This window comes from Labrus mixtus, chromosome 10, assembly GCF_963584025.1.
Source record: "Labrus mixtus chromosome 10, fLabMix1.1, whole genome shotgun sequence".
NCBI lineage: Eukaryota > Metazoa > Chordata > Actinopteri > Labriformes > Labridae > Labrus > Labrus mixtus.
The window spans coordinates 19,357,553-19,377,468 of NC_083621.1; the positions used below are offsets into that span (position 1 = coordinate 19,357,553).

Sequence of the window (19,916 nt, forward strand, 5' to 3'; positions counted from 1 at the left end):
ATAATGTTTCTGCTACATTGAGATACAAAGTGAGCTCATCATTTGAATTTAAAAGGGAGTGATTTAAAAGCAGTTTTCCCCTCCAAGCACTTCCTGTGTTAGCGATGCTACAGAGAACAAAGTCGTCGTTCTTTGCAGGCCAGACATGCTTTTACTTCCACGTCCAATCTGGCCTGAATCTGATAAACCTGTGTAATTGTTTTTTGTTGAAAAAGTCTTGGCTAAATATAACACATGTTTTTGATTGCTCCATATGTCCAGACTGTAATTAGGACTTGCCGTCGTATTCAGTTATAAATATTGTTGAAATGCTTACAGACAGATTATTTCTGAAAAGTTCAGACTGAAAAACAAGATAATTAAACAAAACACAGGAAGACAGAGAGTTATCAACAACCCTTTATCCTGGAAGAAGGAATATATTCTTGTACTTATTTATAGTTACCAAAAGACTTCATCAAGAATGACAAAAGAATGAAATTTTGTCTTTTTCCAGGAGTCTCCTGAATAGTGAATCTAGAAGTATTCACAAGTTAGCAGCTATATTGCTGGCGGTGGTGAGGACGAGGAGCCCGGGCCGGCTCGAGCTGGGGCGGACTGGTCAGTGTGTCGGTGCGCTCACTGTTTGTCTATGGACACAGACACAGAGTCTGTTTTCTGCCAGGAATTTCCAAGATCAATTCTGGAAGAGGGGGGCAGTGTCGAGCAGTTCGCACCAGACCAGTAAAACACAATGAAGAAGAATACTTCGGAGAATGTCTGAATTTTTGAAGGAAGATTGTGCAAGTTGTTTAGGAACTATACACATATACATGATGTTAGCTCGCCCGGGCTCGGGGTCGAGATCGGACGAGAACTGGATATGGAAAGCAACAGTTACAGGGAAATAATGTGAAGGCTGATATTGTCACCTTTCTGCTGTCATTATCTTGAGACATTAACCTTTACCTCATTATGGTAAGTATGAATATATTTGTTAAAGATATTAAAGTCTACTCCTGATTATTAGGACTGTCCTTTTGACACCCGCAGGTCTTTGAACCTTTTATTCTGATCTTTTGTATTTTTCAGTTTCAGCAGTTCGAGGTGATTTTTTTTGGGGGGGGCGGGGTTTTGAAGAATCTCTGGTTTGTTGTTCGGCTGCTCGCTGAGTTTCAGCCTCCAGAGGAACCATGAGGTGCGTTTGAATCGACCATCCCGGCCTCGGTAATGAAAGGCTGAACACTCAGGGACCTATTAGAGGCAAGTGGAGCAGCAAAGCCTCATGGGAAGAAAATGGAGCAGGGTAATTGTATGTGTGTGTGTGTGTTTGTGTGGAGAGATAGCTGGAGCTGTAAACACTGAGAGGAGAAAACAATCCCTCCAGAGATACACACTCTTTATTTCTCTGCTACTGTGTTAGATTATTACCATTTAGTTTAAATTACACACACAGACACTCATTCCACTTTTAGAACTCAACAAAACAGCTCTGCCTTTTTATTTCTCATTGACAAAGTTGTACTGTTTTTATGTTGATATTGTTTTAATCATTTCTTTAAAAAGGGGTGTGTTTCAAAAACACATTTAAGTCACATCAGCAGGAAGCCAACTTCACTCCAATTAGAAGCCACTTAAAAAATGAATCATTTCTGAAAACGTATAATTTAGCAGCATATGTGGCATAAGGGGGAAACAAAGGGCTGACATCGTTCAACTCATGGGCAGACCTTGTTCTGGGTTTGTTAGCTAACACTAGGATGGATAGAAAATGATGCATCCTCATCTACTTTATCCAGACTCCTGGGGCTGCTGAATCAGAATCAGCTTTATTGGCCAGGTATGATTACAGACACGAGGAGTTTGGCTTTGGTGAACTGTGCTCTCTATGTGCAAAGGTATAACATTAAATATTACAAAAAAAACACAAAATAAACAAAGACTAATATGTACAAGACAATAGTGAAATAAACATGACAATAGACTATGTTATTATGTGACGGATGGATTACATGAGGTAGAGTCTAACAGGATTTACATTAAGCAGTGTGCATAGATTGATATTTTTAAATTTAAGTAATATGTACATTCACAATGCAAGTTTGGTTTCAGGGTTACTTCACAGCGGTTACTGTTCTGACGCTCTGTGACTATGTAGCGTTCATGAGAGTGACAGCCTGGGCGAGGAAACTGTTCTCGTGTCTGTAACGCCTATACGGGAGGGGAGGAGTTTCAAAAAGTTTGAGTCCAGGGTGTGAGGAGTCTGCAGTGACACTACTTGCTGACCCTGTATGGGAGGCAGGTCGACATTAGTGATTTTTTTTCTGCAGTCCTGATTGTCCGTCGCAGACAATAAATTAGCCAGCTTGCCTTTGCAACAAACTTCAATTGCTCACTTTAAGATGCAACAAATACCAGATTCATGGTGGTAGCCAGTTGGCCGTCCTTATTTTAGGCCACCGGTGTCCATTGATAAAGTTTTTTTTTTTAATTACACATGGTTTATCTATTTTTAGCAGCACATTTTAAAACATAAGTAACACACTAGACAGCTTTCATTGACTTTGTTTAAACTTTGTGTTAGAGTCCGACCGATTAATCAGCCCAGCCGATAATTTGGGCTGATATTTTTCTCACCCTAACATCGACATCGGTATCAATCCCAAAACTTTCAGATGTGAGCTGTTTCAGGTCAGAAAACTCTGATCACACGCTCCTGATTTCTGGCTCTTGAGTAGCTCATTCGGCCTCCATCTGTCCGAGCTGGAAACAGTTCTGATTACAAAAAAAAAAAAGAACCCTGACTCCAGATCAGCTTTTGGTTCCAGGCGAGTGAACCTGCATTCCACATGTCGGCGTCGACTGACTGGATTCGGGACTACAGAAGTCATTGATTGGCCATGACAGAATAATTAGAAATCAGATCAGACCGAGGTTGACGCTTTAATTAATCTGCTGGATTTAATTTAACCCTCAGATTGAGCTCTGCACGGCTGAAAGACCTGAGATCAGTTTACTGTTCCACTCTAGTCCGAGGGGCCGAGCTTCAACACAAACTTCTTCACATTAATGTCTTTTTTTTTTTCACTCTTTGGAAACACTTTGTGATCCTAAATGAACTCATCTCAAGGGTCCAATTTCTCTCTTTTCACAGCTTTCAACCACATCTTAAACATCCTGCTTCAGCACATGATGAATGACCAAAGGAGTAGACGTTCTCGGACCAGGAAACCCACTCACACACAGGTTTAAACTAGAATATAAGCTGGAAGCAAAAGAACAGGGAGTCATGTTGGTTAAATAGTGAAGAATTTCCCTGATATTTCCAGTCTAAACATCTGGTTGTTGACTCCCATCTGGGGCTTAAATGTCTTGCTATTTGGACAAACATCTGGGACGGCTGTGGCTCAGATGGTAGAGTCGAGTCTCTCAAGGTCGGGGGACAATCTGATCATAAAGGTGTTAAAATTACACAAAAAGAGAACTAATCCTTCAATTAGGTGATGCAGCTCAGACCTGGACTTTGTCATTCGACCTGAGGCTGCAACCATTATATTCATTTACATTTATTATACACAGTTTCAGGGTGCTCCATGGACACACATCTGAAGAAGAGTTGTGCAGATAAAAACAACTGGACCATCTCAGGTAATATTAAAGAAGTTTGGCTTGCTCAATCTAATCATTTACACCCCCAAAAATGTATTTCAGTTGATCAAACAGTATAAAAGAGTTTAGCTTTGGCAATTAAATAAAAAAATATGACTGACACTTGCAGCTGCTGTAGTGATCATTGTAGTGATCACAATAAAGTGTCAACAACTCACCGATGAAGCCGAGCTGAGAAAACTCGAGGATCATCCACTCTTCTGACGGCTGCTGCAACGCAAAGTTCTTCATGGTGGTGAAGTAGTTCGGACGAGCAACTATGTCGTCCTCTAACTGTGAGAGAGAGAGAGAGAGAGAGAGAGAGAGAGAGAGAGAGAGAGAGAGAGAGACGTACTCAAACAATGAAGTATAGTAGAGGTACTAATACAAACATATCAAAGTTTAAGTGTAGCATCTAAAATCCTCTTCTTTTCACTCGTCTTCTCTCTAACAGTAAATCAAATGTGTTTGTTATCTTCTTTAATTAAACACTAACAGGCAGGTTTACCTCCTGAGGACATAAAAAAAGCAATTACAGATAATTCCAAGAATCCGAAATCATCTTCCTCTTCAACAAAAAGCTCCATCTCAGTAAGGACACTTAGAATAACAATCTGAGCCTTTTAGAGGACACACTTTGATCCATCAAGCAGACATCACAGCCTGTTCCACTGCTTCAAGATGAACAAATCTACTGGAGGAAATCCAAAACTCTTTGCACCTATAAGTCATCTTAAACAACAAAATGTAGGAGTTTGGTTTGGTGGGCTTTAACGCCCACCGAAGGTCTTTGAGTGCAACTGCACTCTAGGATACTAATAGTGCTGTTAGCGCCTCCCCCTCATCGACAACATGCAAGACCATCCTCCTTCATCTCTTAGCCTCAGACGTTGTTTCGAACAGTGCTGAGACAGGCAAACTGGTTGATTTGTAGCTCATGGCTGCTGCATGAACGAGTGCTGTAAAGCACTTCTCCTAAGTGACCTCAAAAATATGGCCTTGGTTTTAAAATTTCCACTTGAAAGGCTATGAAAAGGAAATACTTCAGCTTTCAAACAGAGAGCAGCAGCTTTCTGTGGTTCTTTTCCAGTCTGGTGGCTCTGTCTTTGGAGCCCCCCCCCCCGCTTTCCAACAAACTGAGAAAAAAATTCCTGCAGCTCAACACCGACCAGCTCAAAGCACCCGCCTGGAAGTGTGAACCTTCACTTCCAAAGACCTGTCTTGATCTGGTTTGAGGCTGCCATCACTCTTCAGAGCTGTTTCAGGGCTTTGAATACAAAACTTTTTCGTATCTTTTAATCATCTGGATACAAAAAAAAATTGCGGGAAAACAGGGTCCAGGTTGAAAATATTGTAAATCCTCTTTAACATTGAGCTCTGAGTCCAGGACTAAACCAAAAATCCTGTCTCAGTTTGTGGTAGATTAGAAACTCTCAACATGTTGAACTCAAGAGGTGTCAGCGATCTGTAGAAACTTTACTTCAAATGGGAGTGAATCCCCCAGAAACTTTCATACACAGCTGCACAAAAGAGTGAGGACTTTTAATGATTAATGAATTCCCTCGTTAAAAACAGAACGTTTACTTTGAGGTAATTTTATTTCTCAAATAACACTACGCCGACCTTTTCTGTTCCTGCTATCAGTCCTGCGGCACACACACTTGTTGTGCAGCTCTCTGACAGACGTTTACACACTCAGCTTCAGTAATGGGGGAGTCGACATGGAGTAATTACCTCCCCCACCTGTCCCCTCCTCCTCCTCCTCCCCCACCTGTCACTGTACACCTCGCTCTGCAGAGTTCAGAGCGAGTTTAGGTGTCAAAACAGCGCGTCGGCTCTGTGTTCCTGTCAAAAACGCTCCGTGTGGGAGCAAGCCAAGGCTCCGTCACCTCCAGCTGGGACGGTGATGGAGAGGAGATCGCTCCATCACTGGGAAATAACCCAGATCAGCTATGGGAGAGCGGGGAGAGCTGCTGAGTTCAAGGACACATCACAACAGCACTTCACTAAAAGAGCCAGGAAACAAAAAAAAAAGACAAAAACATTTGTCTGCAGGAAATGAATCAAGTCCAGTTTCCTGTCAGAGAACAGAGAAATCTCTGGCTGTTTGATTCACCTCAGACTCCATCACAAGCAGAAATCTCACCAGTCCATAACCTTTTTTTTACCTCTTTATTTCCATTTTCTTGTTTTCACTTATTCCTTTGCAGCAACTCCTAAAAAAAGTTTTTAACCAACTCAACAACAAACTAATTCAATCGTAAAAAATGAGTAAATATAAAAGAGAAAGTTTAAAATAATTGTATTTCTCATTGCGTATTATTCTACTGTAGGTAAACAGTACCCTGTGTATCCATGTCGTCTGCATGAACTTTTTTTATGAATTCTGAGCAAATGATTTAATGTAAATGTAGAATATGAAATGTTTTTAATGTAAATTTAAGATATATCTCGTTTTATTATAATATAATCTTTATTTTAAAGTCACATTTAAACTTGAAATGGGCTTCTTCTACCATTATCTTGACTGTTTGTTTTTATTTAAGTCTTTAACATTCATTTTTAATTGATAATACTAACCTACAATTTAATGATGATAATTTTCTTTGCAGAAATAAATGACATGTCGAAGAAAAATAGTCCTAAACTTTTGTTTTTAAGTTTGTGCTTTCTAGATTTTCTTATTTTTTGTTGTTGTTGTGAATAACACATTCAATTTCAAATCATTTCTATTTCTCAGAGCTGTAATTTAGTAAGAAGTTTGAGTAGAGAAGCTTCTTCAAGCTGCAGCTGACTCATGTTTTGTTTTCATGTTTTGTCAGCTTAATATTTATTTTTTAATCTGATATTTTTTGACAGAAAGTTGATGAAAGTCTGTCAACATGTGAGTTTTGTTATTTCTATCATTGTTCGATGACGTGAAGCAGTTTTCAGCAGCCGAGTCTATTTAAACACTTTCCCTTTGTCAGAAGTCAGCCGCCTGTTTCTTCTTCTCCTTTTCATCTTCAGAGGGAACAAAGAGCGAGAGACGAAGCCACAGAGACACCTCCATTAAAGTCCCCGTCAGTCTACCCACAATGCAACAGTTTCATCAGCTTCGCGCCACCGCAGCAGCAGAGTTTCATCAGAGACAGATTTATTTTAATGGGCGTCCAGATTTATTACATTCAGAGCTGAGATGAAAAAGTTTAGAGAAGCCGCTAAACTTTTAACGATAAAGTTTACTGAGAGCAGAGAAATCTACGCGCTGAAGTATGAAAGTCACATGTTCAATAATATTTCATTCTTTATTTATAATTACCCTTATATTATTTTTTTAACCTGTTCAGTCCAAAAATGATTAAATGCATTTTTTGAGAAAATTCCATTTCATACCGATTTTATTGAGTTTTTCTTACCTGGACGTAATAAGTTCCTTTTGTCTGAGCGTACATCATCAGGAAACAGTAATCTAGGTTCTGTTTCGTCCTCCACCTGAGGAAGAGGAAGAGGAAGAGGAAGAGGAGGAAGAGGAGGAGGAGGAAGAGGAAGGGATGAAGGATGAGGAAAGTTAGGTATATTTATATATATATAAATTTTAAGTGTAAGATGAATAAGAATAAAGGGTGGAAGGAGAAGGAAAAGAAGAAGAGAGAAGAGGTGGATGAGGTAGGAGTCAAGAAGAGGTAGAGGAGATGAAAGAGAAGAAGAGGAAAGAGGAAAAGGGAAAGAAGGGGATTCAAAAAATGGAAGTGAAGAGGGAGGAGGAGAACAAGAAAGACAACAGAAAATGGAAGACGTGGAGTGGTTAAATGATGAGTAAATAAAATGGAGTAAGGGGAGGATGAGGGGAGAAAAAGAGAAAAGGAGTAAGAGATGGAAAAGAAAATAGGAAAAGTTAAAATAGAGGGGGAGGAAGGAGGGGAAAAGGACAAGAAGGAAGCGAATAAGGAGATGTAGGAATGAGAGCAGGAGGAGATAGGAGAGAAAAAGGAGGTGTAGGAATGAGAGCAGGAGGAGATAGGAGAGAAAAAGGAGGTGCAGGAATGAGAGCAGGAGGAGATAGAAGAGAAAAAGGAGGTGTAAAAGATGGAGGAAGAAGAAAAGTTGGAGGAGGAGGATGAACAGGATGAAAGGGATTGAGGAGGAAGTGAGGATTAAGGACGAAGGAGGAGGAAGAAGAGGAGTGGGAGGGAGAGACAAAAATTATCAAAAAATGTTCACAACACACACACACACACACACACACACACACACACACACACACACACAAGGCTACAATAACAGGCCGCTCAGTGGAAAATCCGAAAAAGGCTTCAGGGACAGAAGATGCAATGAGCCATGAGATCAAACACACACACACACACACACACACACACACACACACACACACACACACACACACACACACACACACACATTGATGTGTAGGTTGTGTGCGTGTTAATGCGATGTGTGTGTATTTTGATCCTCCCAGTGTCACCAGTTCAGCCTCTCTGGGGGACAGATTAGAAAAACAACACACAGATGTTCAGCCAATCACAACGCAGCGCTTAAGAATCTGTTATCATCTTGACGTCTTTACACCTTCATCATCATCATCATCATCATCATCATCATCATCATTATCATCATCATTATCATCATCATCATCCTCACCATGTCGTGTCTTCTACATCCTCAACATCTACTGATAAAAATACACAATATGTAATAATAGGTTTTACTTAATTAAGACGATCAGAAGCTCTGACAAGAGAGAAAAAATATTTATTTATTTATTTATTTATGCAGCTGTAACATGAAAAGGAAGACGATAGGAGTTTGATTTTGGACTAACATAAGCTGCTGGTGTCTTTCTCCTCTAATCTTCATCACTCGAGTGCGTCACTGAATGTATTTACATGCAGAAGAGGAACAAAATCTCCACCATCAGTGGAAACATCTGCAGAGATGTTGAATATATTCACACTGTTTCTGCAGCAAGGGGATTCAATATCTGCTCTTTTTAACATGAAGGATTAAAGGTTTAACTTTGAATGTTTCCGTCGATACTTCAGACCGAGTCACGGAAAACCTGATAGTTCTTAAAACATCAGGACAGAAACAGAAACACACAGAGAAACCAGGGAACACTCGCATGTCTCTACCACATTCAATTAGAAAGACAATTTGGGAAAATAGAAAAAAATCAAAAGTCAGGGAAGAAGAAAGAAGATTAAAAAAAATGAAAAAAAGAGTGAAGAGGAAGAAGAGTAACAATAAAGAAGGACAGGGGTGGTGAAGACTGTAAGTAAAAGACAGAAAGAAGAAACAAAGCCAAGGATGAAGTTAAAGAAAGATGAAGAAGAGAAGAAGAAAAAGGATAATGAAGATGTGAGACAACAAGGAAGAAAAAAAGGAGAAATAAAGACTAAGAAGAACCAAAAATGACGAAAAGGAAAAATAAAGATGGTGATGAAGAAGTCAGAAAGTATATTTGCACAACTTTTCAAATCTTTGTGTTAGAATCTTTTCACTAGTATTCACATATACACACATTCATTAAATGTTTCCCTCTTTCATCGTCACCCTGTTTCTTCTTCTTCTTCACTTGTTTCATTTTTCTGTCGAATAGTTGATTGTGTTCTAATGTACATGTCATCTCAGGGGAGTTGGACGGATTAAAACCTGAGAATGAAAAACTGTTTGAATGAAGCATCTCTGTGTGATGCTAAAAATCCTGCTGTCTCTTCGTTTTAAAGCGCTTTCCAATCTAAGTTTGAAACACCTATTAAATGATTTTTGTTTGAATCATTTATGCGCGGATGTTTTCAACACTTTAATGCTGCTGCTAACTTTTATGTCTTTATATATTCTGCTGGATGGTTTGAGTGAATTTACCTCCAGGGATTAATAAAAGTTATTGATCTTAACTTATAATGATGACACTGTGGTTTATATTTGTGTTATTTAAAGCTGTTGTAAAGAATCAGAAAAGGAAACATCACATGGGGATGTTTAAACAGACACACTGACTGTCTGGTCTGTTTATATGAGATGATGTTAATATGATAAAAAAACATCCGCAGGCTTCAAGTTTGACCCTTTAAACAGAGACACAAACATAACAGATCTGATCTCTCTGAAGGTTTTATGTAGCATGTGATGAACACATGTCGTCTCACTCCTCCAGCCCTGCAGACATGAACTCCCCCCCTCTTTATAGTGTCATAAATACACACACACACACACACACACACACACACACACACACACACACACACACACACATAAAAACACAGCAATTTAGATTGTTTTTACTGCAGAGAGTCAATCGTCTTTTTATATCCCGCAGAGACAAAAAAACAATCCTCAAGAAAAAAGTTTTATAGAAAAACAGTCACAAGTTCACACAGAAGCAGCCTTGTTTCTCACTCTCACTCTCTCTCTCACACACACACACACACACACACACACACACACACCACAGACTAGGCTACAACAGGACCTAGTGTGTAACAGTAAAAATAAACTTTTATTTCTTTATGAAACCAGTCAGAGCGTGACCACAGTGTGACTCCTTTTAAACTTCCTCTGTTCATTTTCTCTCTTTAATAACTTCATCAGTGACGTCAGCAATCTTAACAATTCAAGTTCAACGAACAGAGGTCATATTTCAGTCACAAGGACCCAACTAGTTACAGTTCTGTCAAAAGTTTGGAGCAAATAAGGAATGACTTTTTTGAAAATGTACAGCTAAGAAAAGACAAAAACTACTTTTGTATTTTTTTTTTAACTTATTTTATTTATATTATATATATATTTTATTTATACCTATTATGTATGAAATGTTTACCTAACATTTGGTGAACTTCAAACTGTGCAGATAAAGTCACTAAAGTGAAACAAAAGGCTAAGTTTGCATTTAACAACATCAGCGCAGGGGATCACTCTAACTCACCTGCTGTGGGACAAAGTTATTTTTGTTTTCATAGCTTTTTTTTTTTTAAATTGAATGTGTGTTACATAAAGAGGACGTTGAAGTAAGCTGAATTTCATCAAGAAGTCTGACTTGTTTTGAACTGAAACTAAATTTTTGTTAATATATTAAATAAAATTTTAACATCGGTCATTAAACTGACAACTTGTTGAAGTTAATCATTATTATGTTTTTGGAGGAAGTTTTATAATCTGGTGTTGTTTTAAATGTTAAAAATGAAGAAGCAACACAAAATAATGATTAAAACTCGGGATGTGCGCGTTCAGTCGACTTAACAGTTTAACATCATCACCCTCGTAACTCAGCACCAGTATCAGTAGGTTAAACAAATGATTAATATTCAAATGTTTCTGCCTCTTGAAAGGTCTTTTATTCTTCTATGTAACTTTGCTAAATGTTGCTTAGTGCTCATGATGGATTCATGTTGGTTCTTTGTTGATAAAATAACAATGAGTAAGGTCTTTTACCTGCGTTGTATTAAAGAGCCCATATTATGCCCTTTTTGGGGTTCGTATATTTAATCTATGTACCTACTTTTGTGCGTTCACAATAGCTAAAGTCTGAAAAAAGTGTCTGTTTTCATATACTGCTCCTCCTTGCTCCCTCTCCGCTCTGAGTCCGTCAGCTACGCTCTGCTGAGCCCACACTGTTAGACCCCACGTGGGCCAAGTCTGCTCTGATTGGTCTGCCGAGCCGCTCTGTCGTTATTGGTCAGTTGCTCCGCACGCTTCTCGGAAATGTCCCGCCTCTTTTACCATATTGGGAATGCAGCCACTGGCTCCGTCCGAGGGGAGCATAAACATTAGCACCTTAGCACTACTGCGCTACCGCAGGCTACGGCATATCGTGGGCGTGCTACAGAAGTTAACGGGCGTGCAACATGAGCTGCTGGGCTTGCCACAACGAGCCAATGGGCTTAGATCAGTGATCTCACACTGACAATGACGTCGGACTGACAAATTTTTATCAAGGGGGGCTAGAACCGAGCGTTACGTGCAGCTAATGCTACAGCTAACAGGAGGACGTAGGAGATGCTGCGTTTCCACGGCCACGGATGTGCCTAAACATGCACAGGACACTTGGAAAACACAATAAAGAGCATATAAAACCAGATAAAGCATAATATGGGACCTTTAAGTCTCTTCAGATAACAAATGTTGTGAATTGGCGCTATACAAATAAAGATTGAGTGATTGATTTATTCAAATGTTATGCTCAAACTGCAACACAGCCACCTGCCAATTGTTGGGGCTGTACCATAGACTGTCTGTAGCTCTGGTTAATGGGCCTGCTCTCCCTGCTCTACATCCTGGATGTTAACAAGCACAGTGAAGACCGGATAACATCTCATAGGAGCAGCGCAGTTTGTCAGTATTTTGATCTAGAAAACTGAGATAAAAATATGCGTATTGTTCCAGGATAAAGGGACATATTGACCAGAGCGATGCTTTTAGCTTTGCCATGGGGATGTTTACCTGCTGGGAGGACTGAAGGCTGGCTATGCTAGCTCTGCTATGTTAGCCTCATTCAGCAAGCCCAAATTACACCACTTAGCCGCTGACAAGTTTCAATAAACTGTGCTTTATTTTGACTGTTTTTCTTGTGTTTTCTCACCTTTAGACTAGTCGGTTAAACAGAATTGAAATCTCTGTTTAACCTATTATCCAATTAGTCTGCAGGGAACATCCCTAATCAAAACCTTCGGGCTAAAGTGTGGAATCAATAGTGTAATAATTGAATAGAAAAGAACAGCAGTTGACTTTAATTAGAAATTATAATCAATAAAAACCAGCTTCAACAAATGTTATTACATTTAATTACATTTTTATTTTGAATAAGAAAATGCTGTAAGACCTCAAAGCAGGGCAACGGTGTGGACCTTAATGATTCTCAAATCTGCAAACACAGGTGCTTTGTAGTCTGGGTATCATTTTCAAAAGCAATAATAATTACATTTAGGCAGATCGGCCCCTAAATTGAACGTGTTCTTTGGTGCGAGCTGCACACTCCCAACAAGTCAGATGAAAATCAGGCCTTCAGGTTTTTTTAATGATCCTGCTGACAAAGACAAACCTGACCAACCGTCTGATGTCTTTTTTGGTGGTAATCACACAACAAACCTGGAACAGAAGTGTTTCTTTGTTTCAGCAGTGATTCTTTGACTTAATGAGCCTCAGTCAAACACAACAGTTCAGTTTTTATGAGTTAAACTGAGAGGTTTAATATGCGAGGACACGACTCTGCAACTCATTTACCGTCCTCCACCTGCTGCTGAGTCCTGACAGAAAACACATTTTAATGGGTTTAATGATTTCTCCTTTGAGAGAGAGACATGATTCAGTTTGCATTTAAACTGTGTTTAAAAGACGACTAACATCTGTCTGTCTGAGCGTTTGATCGCTCTAAGTGTTTAAAAAAGAGATGACTTTGACATATTTTGTCTGTTTTACAAATCATCCACACTCGACTTGTCTGAAGGTCTTTTGGATCAGTTGATTTCCTTTCTGGCAGCTATTTCAGACTTTGTGAGTTTGATGGAAACTTTGCTTTTTGTTTATTGTTTATTTTGAACTATTTATTTCATGAATTCATCATTCCCCTGCTGCCCTTCAAGCCTGTGAACTACAATTCTACAATTCTTTTAGCAGGTCGCTTTTATCCAAATCGACGTACATCGGAGAGTAAGAAAAACACAAGCAACTGAACATAGCAACTGATTAATATCTTGTTGAGCTATGCAGAGAAGAATAAATGTCAGAGATATTCTTCTTTTAAATATCAAACATGCAAGATATGAAAATAATGGATCGTTACTCACTACAGGATATTATTGGGATTATCTTGTATTAAAAAAGTTTATAGTGAAGCAAAGTAGAGGACTGAAAGCGCAGACTGATGTATCTGATGTTTTTCTTTTAAGGCTGCATTCATGTGTTTCATGCATATTCCTGCAGAGGATGTGATTATCATACTAACTACATTTTCCTGATTTGAAACAATGGCATTTTCCTAAAATATAATTTTTTAATTTGTCATTGGGAAGGAAGTCAAATATCTGAATACCTCCGAATCCCAGAGAGGCAAAAAAAAAACCTTTTTGCTAAATGCATGCTTTAATCTAAAGATTTTTTGTAAAAAATCATGTAAATAAGCATGATTATTTGTCTGACAAATATTTTGTATGTTTCCTACAACAGAAAGTAAAGTGTGAGATGTAAAAGTTGTTTGTTATTCCCAAAAATCTGCTGAAAGAAAAGTAATCCTGATGATTCACATTTTTATGAAAACCGACCTTAATGCTTATATGATGAAAGAGGAGTTTCGTGTGCTGGAGCCACACACACACACACACACACACACACACACACACACACACACACACACACACACACACACACACACACACACACACACACACACACACACACACACACACACACACACACACACACACACACACACACACACACACACACACACACACACACACACACACACACACACAATGCAAGGTTGTTCCAAGAAGTCTGAGTCATACCGCTGGCACGGTGCTAAATAAACCAAAAGCTTGTTTTCTCACACACTCACACACACATTTTTAAAAACACACAGACACACTCCCACACAAACACACACACACACACACACACACACACACACACACGCACAATTACAGACCTGACTCTCTCCTTGGGGTCTCCGAAGGACTCTCGCAGTCGAGAGAAGTCAGGGTAGAAGTGAACGGACGGAGAAACGACCTCTAACAGACCTGCCTGGATTTCTGCTGGAAAACTAAAGCAAAAATAAAATGTTTGTTAGTTTCTTTTAATGATTATTATTTACATACAGAAAGGGAGGATATATGGAAAGGAAAGAAGATGGAAGGAGAAAAGGACGAAAAAAGAAAGAAGTAGAAAGGACATGCAGGATTGGGGAAAGAGTATAGGATGTAAAGAAGGCGAGATGTTTGAAAATCACGACTCGAGTAAAAAGGGCTAGAAAGAAGAAAAAGTTAAAGAGACAAGGATGATGAAGAAGGAAATACAAAAGCAAATGAATAAAGAAAGAAGGAATCGAAAATGAAAGGTTGAAGAAAGGAAGAATGCAGCTAGAGGGGTTAAAAAAGGAAGACGTAGGAGAAAACAAGGAGATGAAGAAGGATGTGTAGGTACTGGTAGGAAACATCATGTTTGATATTTGAGTGTGAAAATGTTTAAACAAAAAGGCTCCTGCTGCTGAAACATTTGATCCTTCAGGCTGTGTGTGTATGTACTGTATGTCTGTGCGTGTGTGTGTGTAATACATTAATCATGCTGCACTTTGACTGCTTTGAACAATGGCACACACATGCACACACAAAAACACAGCTGTTCACACACAGCGTGATCAAAGGCTGCCGTCTATGAGCGGACATCAAACACACACACAAACACAGCTAGTGGAGAATTCCCTCTAAGGTGTGCTGCTATGGAAACGGCATCCCATCATGCAGGTGGACTTACATGCGCTTCAGGTTGTCTGCTACACTGCTGGCATACTGCTGGTCAGCCTGAAAACACACACACACACACACACACACACACACACACACACACACACAGAAAACAAGATGTTAGACACACACATTCAGGTGTCAGGTGTTATTGTGACATCATCAGCAGTCTTGCCCCTACCAACAGGAACAAGACGTGCTTTTTGAAAAAGTTGCAACTCCGTATTCTGCTGGTCATATTCTGGACTAAACATACATTTTCCCGTAAAGCTATCCTAAACCTGAAATGTTTTAGAATCAAACTTGTTCTCATTCTGACATCTAAAAAGTATCAAAAACAAAAATAAAATAAATAAGTTTAAGGAGCATTTCTCTCAGCTAGAGGAGCTAGTCAGCATGTATAGAATCACCTGACAATAATAACTTTAATGAAAGATTACGGTGATGCCTCTTTTTCTGTGGGACATCTGACTTCTGGTGTCCCCCAAGGCTCCATACTTAGCCCGCTCGTGTTTTTTGTGAAGAACATATAACAATCTTTGTTTGATACAGTGTTCGAAAACCAAGGATATTCTAGGCTAACAGTAACATTGAGTTCTACTACCACTCTAGCACATTCTTTACGAAGCTCAGACTTGTACTGAGCTACTGAATTGTAAAATCCAGATATGACCTGGCTGACACATTCTTCAGAGTTTCAGACAACATCAACAAATGCCAGTGAGCTAGCCAGTGATATTCCTGTCATTTATACCCCAACTCTAGCAGCACAGCGACACCAACTGTATGTCAAAAAACATAAAAATTAAATGCATAAAAGAAAAGCTGAATTTGGCTCTTACAAAGGATTGCAATTTTGAAAGAGTGCCGTGATTCTGCAACTGTGTAATATGGTGTCCAAGTGTGTGATTTCACATTGTGTTGCGGTGTTGCAGAAGCATGAGAGACACGAGGTGTAAATAAGCAGCTTGAGCTCCACATATACACACACTTGACCATACACACACACACTGCTGTTTTGCCCTTCCGTCTGATGTTTTGCAGTGATCCCATCGCTCCAATAACACTTCTGTGACGCCGGCACAGAGCTGGGACGACTTTGTTTTGTTTGAGCACCCATGAGAGGTCTGGTTTGGTTCATCAAAGACATTAACCTCAAAACTCTGTTTTTCTTTCCAATTCTTTTTATTCTAATTTCATTTAAAAACATTTTTTTTTATATCTAATTCTAATGAAGAGCTAGGGATGAAAATGACAGCAGAATCAAAAACTGAGTAGAACATCTGCTGATGCAAAAAAGCTTCAGATAAGACTTAAATATTCTTATTTATAATATATTATAAACTATATATATATACACTGAGCATTCAATAAAGCCTTGATTTTACCCTACATTTTGATTTCATTGTTTTCCTGGAGCCCTAAAGTTTACAGGCTTTCTTAATTTTGTTTATCTAAACACAGCTGCACTATTTAACCCTGAAATATGACAAAACCATCCAGCTGGCAGTTGATCCCTTATCCAAGGATCCAATACAACAGCCCTACAATAAATCCTTCCATCATTCTGGTTATAATTTATCAGAACCGCTTAAGAGAGGATTTGACTTTGTGAACCTTATGGTGGATGTAGTTTGTAATAAAAATGCATTTTGTTGGATGTGAGGATAAATTCTTCTCGTGAGCCTGGATTTGTCGCTTGTTTCCTGAGAAACAGAAACAGGCAGAGGCAACAAGAGGCATGTTTTCTATTTTTGAGAGAAGGGAGGGTCCACTCATCTGTCTTCATTACAGTCCCTTCACGCACACACTCGCACAGAAACACAGATACACACACACACAGCAGCCTGACATCATCTGAATATTTTTATGCTTTTCTGCAACAAAACATTACACACATACACACAATTACTCCCAACTCGAACATCAACAATAACTTGAGCAATCTGTGACATCATCGTTCAGCCTCAAGCTCAGCCAATCAGGGCTCAGATGAGCTCCCTGTGGACTTCATCATCTGGCTGTGAAGGTTGCTGTGCTGTCACAGAAACACACAGATACACACACACAAGCGCACACTCAAGTTTCCAGCAGCCGAGCAGAGCTGCAGCCTGGCGGGTCTCTGCAGAGAGTTTGTGGTTTGTTTTGGTGTCCTGGAGGTGCCAGCTGGGTGGAGCTTAAAGCTCAAAGTTAACAAGGAACAGACGCAGCTTAGAGCTGCTCGCTGAGGAGGATTCTCACTTTAAACTGCCAATATTTACTGAAGGATCCTCGCTCCGTGAGCCTCAAAAATTGAAGATGCGAACACTGAAAGCTGGGGATGTGACACTTCTTATTTGCACATTTTAACACAAAAAAACGCTTCTATCTGCATTCAAAGCCCCTGAAGCAGCTCTGAGGATTCATGGCGGCCCAAAACAAGATCAAGACAGGTCGTTGGAAGTGAAAGTTTACACATCGGGGGGGGGAGCTGCAGGAGTTTGTTTCAGTTTGTTGGCAGAGCCACCAGACTGACAAAGAACCCCAGAAAGCTGCTGCACTCTGTTTGCCAGTTTTTTTTCCCATTTGGGTCAGTGGTCAACCAATAGTGTCCCCCTGTGCAAGTTTGGTCCTCAAAAAAATCCTTTTAGCCTTTGATGGAAGCTGAAATCTTCCTTCTCAAGAAAAAAAATGCTGTGCTTTTATACCTGAGCTAAAAGTTTAAATATTTCAGTTTCTAAAAGACTAAAAGGTAGAAAAGTTCCATAGATTACTTCATCCTAAAGAAGTGAAACAGGCAGTGATGTCTTCAACGTAATTCTTGAAGGATCAAAGTGTTTCCACTAAAAGTTGTTGTTTTTGTCAATAACAGACTCAGATTGTTATTCTGAGAAAACATCCCTTCAGAGATAGAGCTTTATGTTAAAGAAGATGATTTCACTTCAAAAGAAGTCTCAGACACCAGTGGGCTAGTGTTAGTGCGGCTCGGGTTCAAATCCGACCCGTCAATCCCCAATCTCTCTCTCGCCCACTATTTATACCGCTATCCACAAGGGCTGGGAATCTTTAGGTGTCTCACGATTCAATTTCGATACTTGGGGTCACGATTCGATTCAGAATTGATTTTCGATTCAAAACGATTCTGTATTCAAAGTCTATTTATGAATGAGTACATACTTCAGGATCTACTCCAGTCATCTGGGAGACTGGATGAATTTCTTGTTGCTCCATTTAGCATTCTACTGAGTTAAAGAGCTAGCCTTAGCACTTAGCAGGGAGGGACTGATTAGCCAATATTTTTGGAAGTTATGAATCTATTTAAAATCTGTAACAAGAATCTCGATTTTTAACAAATGTTTTTCCCACCTCTACTATCCACTTGTCTCCACAATAAAGACATAAAAAGCCCCCCTAAATTCCAAGACAGACAGTTAATAGGTCAAAACTAATATCAACCTCATGACATCAAACATTTAAATTTTTTATTGTTCCCTGGAGCTATTTTCATTAACTTTTGGATGCGTTTTTGAAGTTCCACTTTGCCTGTTTAAGTTAATGTTGTAACCTTCGATCTTCAGGAAGTTTCTTTTTTTATATAAAAGCAGGTTTGTGTCAAAGAAGGGAGTTCTGATCGATCCTACAGTACAAAAAAACTCAAATAAAAGCATTAAATAAATGTTTTAAAATGCAAAACAATTGAATGTCAATCATGATTAACTATTTAAATTTATTATTTATTTATTATTAAATTTAACTATTTAGATTTTTTTGATACTAACTTGACCTCTTTGTTTTGAACCTCTTGTTGGAATCTATGTATTTACTTTTTGTTAACTTGGAGAATGTCTTAATGAAGACACATTTTTCCCGTAAGAAGCAGCATCAGTGAGACATTTTTTATGTGGACTAGAGGCATGTCTCAGATTCAAGGACTTCCCTCCCATATTTTCCTTGTTCTTCTGCTCTCTGCGTTTGTTTTCATTTGTTTCCTGATTTTTTTTTTTTTTTACAGCTTTCTCTGTTTTCTTTTACCTCCAGGCTGATATAATATTCAAGATCCTCTCTGGGTTTTAGTTTTTATCTCTCAGACACAGTTTGGATTTTATTTCCTCGCTGACAGAAGTTCAAACAGCTCAGTTCCTGTTTCTCTCCGACATGTTGGACGTCCTAAGATCTGAGCGGACTTCAGGATAGACTCCTCGCTCTGCGTCTCTCAGGGTTTGTTTCTGCACATGAACAACGAGCAACGAAAGCACTTAAAGCTTTTAAAGTGGAGGGATGTGTAACATGAATTTTACATGACCGAGGAGCTTGTGACGTTGCTCAGTAGATCCAAGACACATGATTTATATCCCACAGGAGCAGTTCTGGGATCAGCTGCTACCTGAAGAACATTTACAGTATCATGCCTATGATCTGATAAAAGATACATGATTCAATACAGTATTTCTTAGCAATTCTTGTTCATTTAACTCTTTAATAATCTTATTTTATCTCCTAAACTACCCAAATATGTCTATATAATAATTTATTTTTCATTCAGACAATAATCTGCAGTTCCTCAGGTGTCCACTAGAGGCTGTCTCCTGCAGTGAGTCAATCCCCATAGAGCCCTGTGTTAAAATGTCCAACTTTACAGCAGAAATAACATGTTTACAACTTGGTACAGTTTGGGTCTCTTCGGCTCATTTCTCTCTTTCTCTCTCTCAGTACGACTGTACTGTTTAAATTATATTAAGACTTTAAGTGATGTAGGGTTAGGGGCGTGGCCTCTTTGAGTCACAGGTGGGAGCATCCTTATTTTGCGCCAGATCAATATTCATTTTCAATCAAATTTTTGTACCAGAATCAGAGTTG

The 19,916-nt window shown here is 39.1% G+C and overlaps 1 protein-coding gene across 1 annotated transcript in view; it reads right to left on the reverse strand.

Moving 5' to 3' along the window:
• Positions 1-19,916, reverse strand: part of mgat4b (alpha-1,3-mannosyl-glycoprotein 4-beta-N-acetylglucosaminyltransferase B) — a 98,291-nt gene that overhangs the window by 25,771 nt on the left and 52,604 nt on the right. The window contains exons 5-8 of the mRNA XM_061048601.1: positions 15,091-15,137; positions 14,267-14,380; positions 7,026-7,101; positions 3,807-3,921 (exon numbers count right to left, since the gene is read on the reverse strand). Coding sequence (XP_060904584.1) covers positions 3,807-3,921; positions 7,026-7,101; positions 14,267-14,380; positions 15,091-15,137 — 352 coding nt within the window. The remainder of the gene's footprint in view (positions 1-3,806; positions 3,922-7,025; positions 7,102-14,266; positions 14,381-15,090; positions 15,138-19,916) is intronic.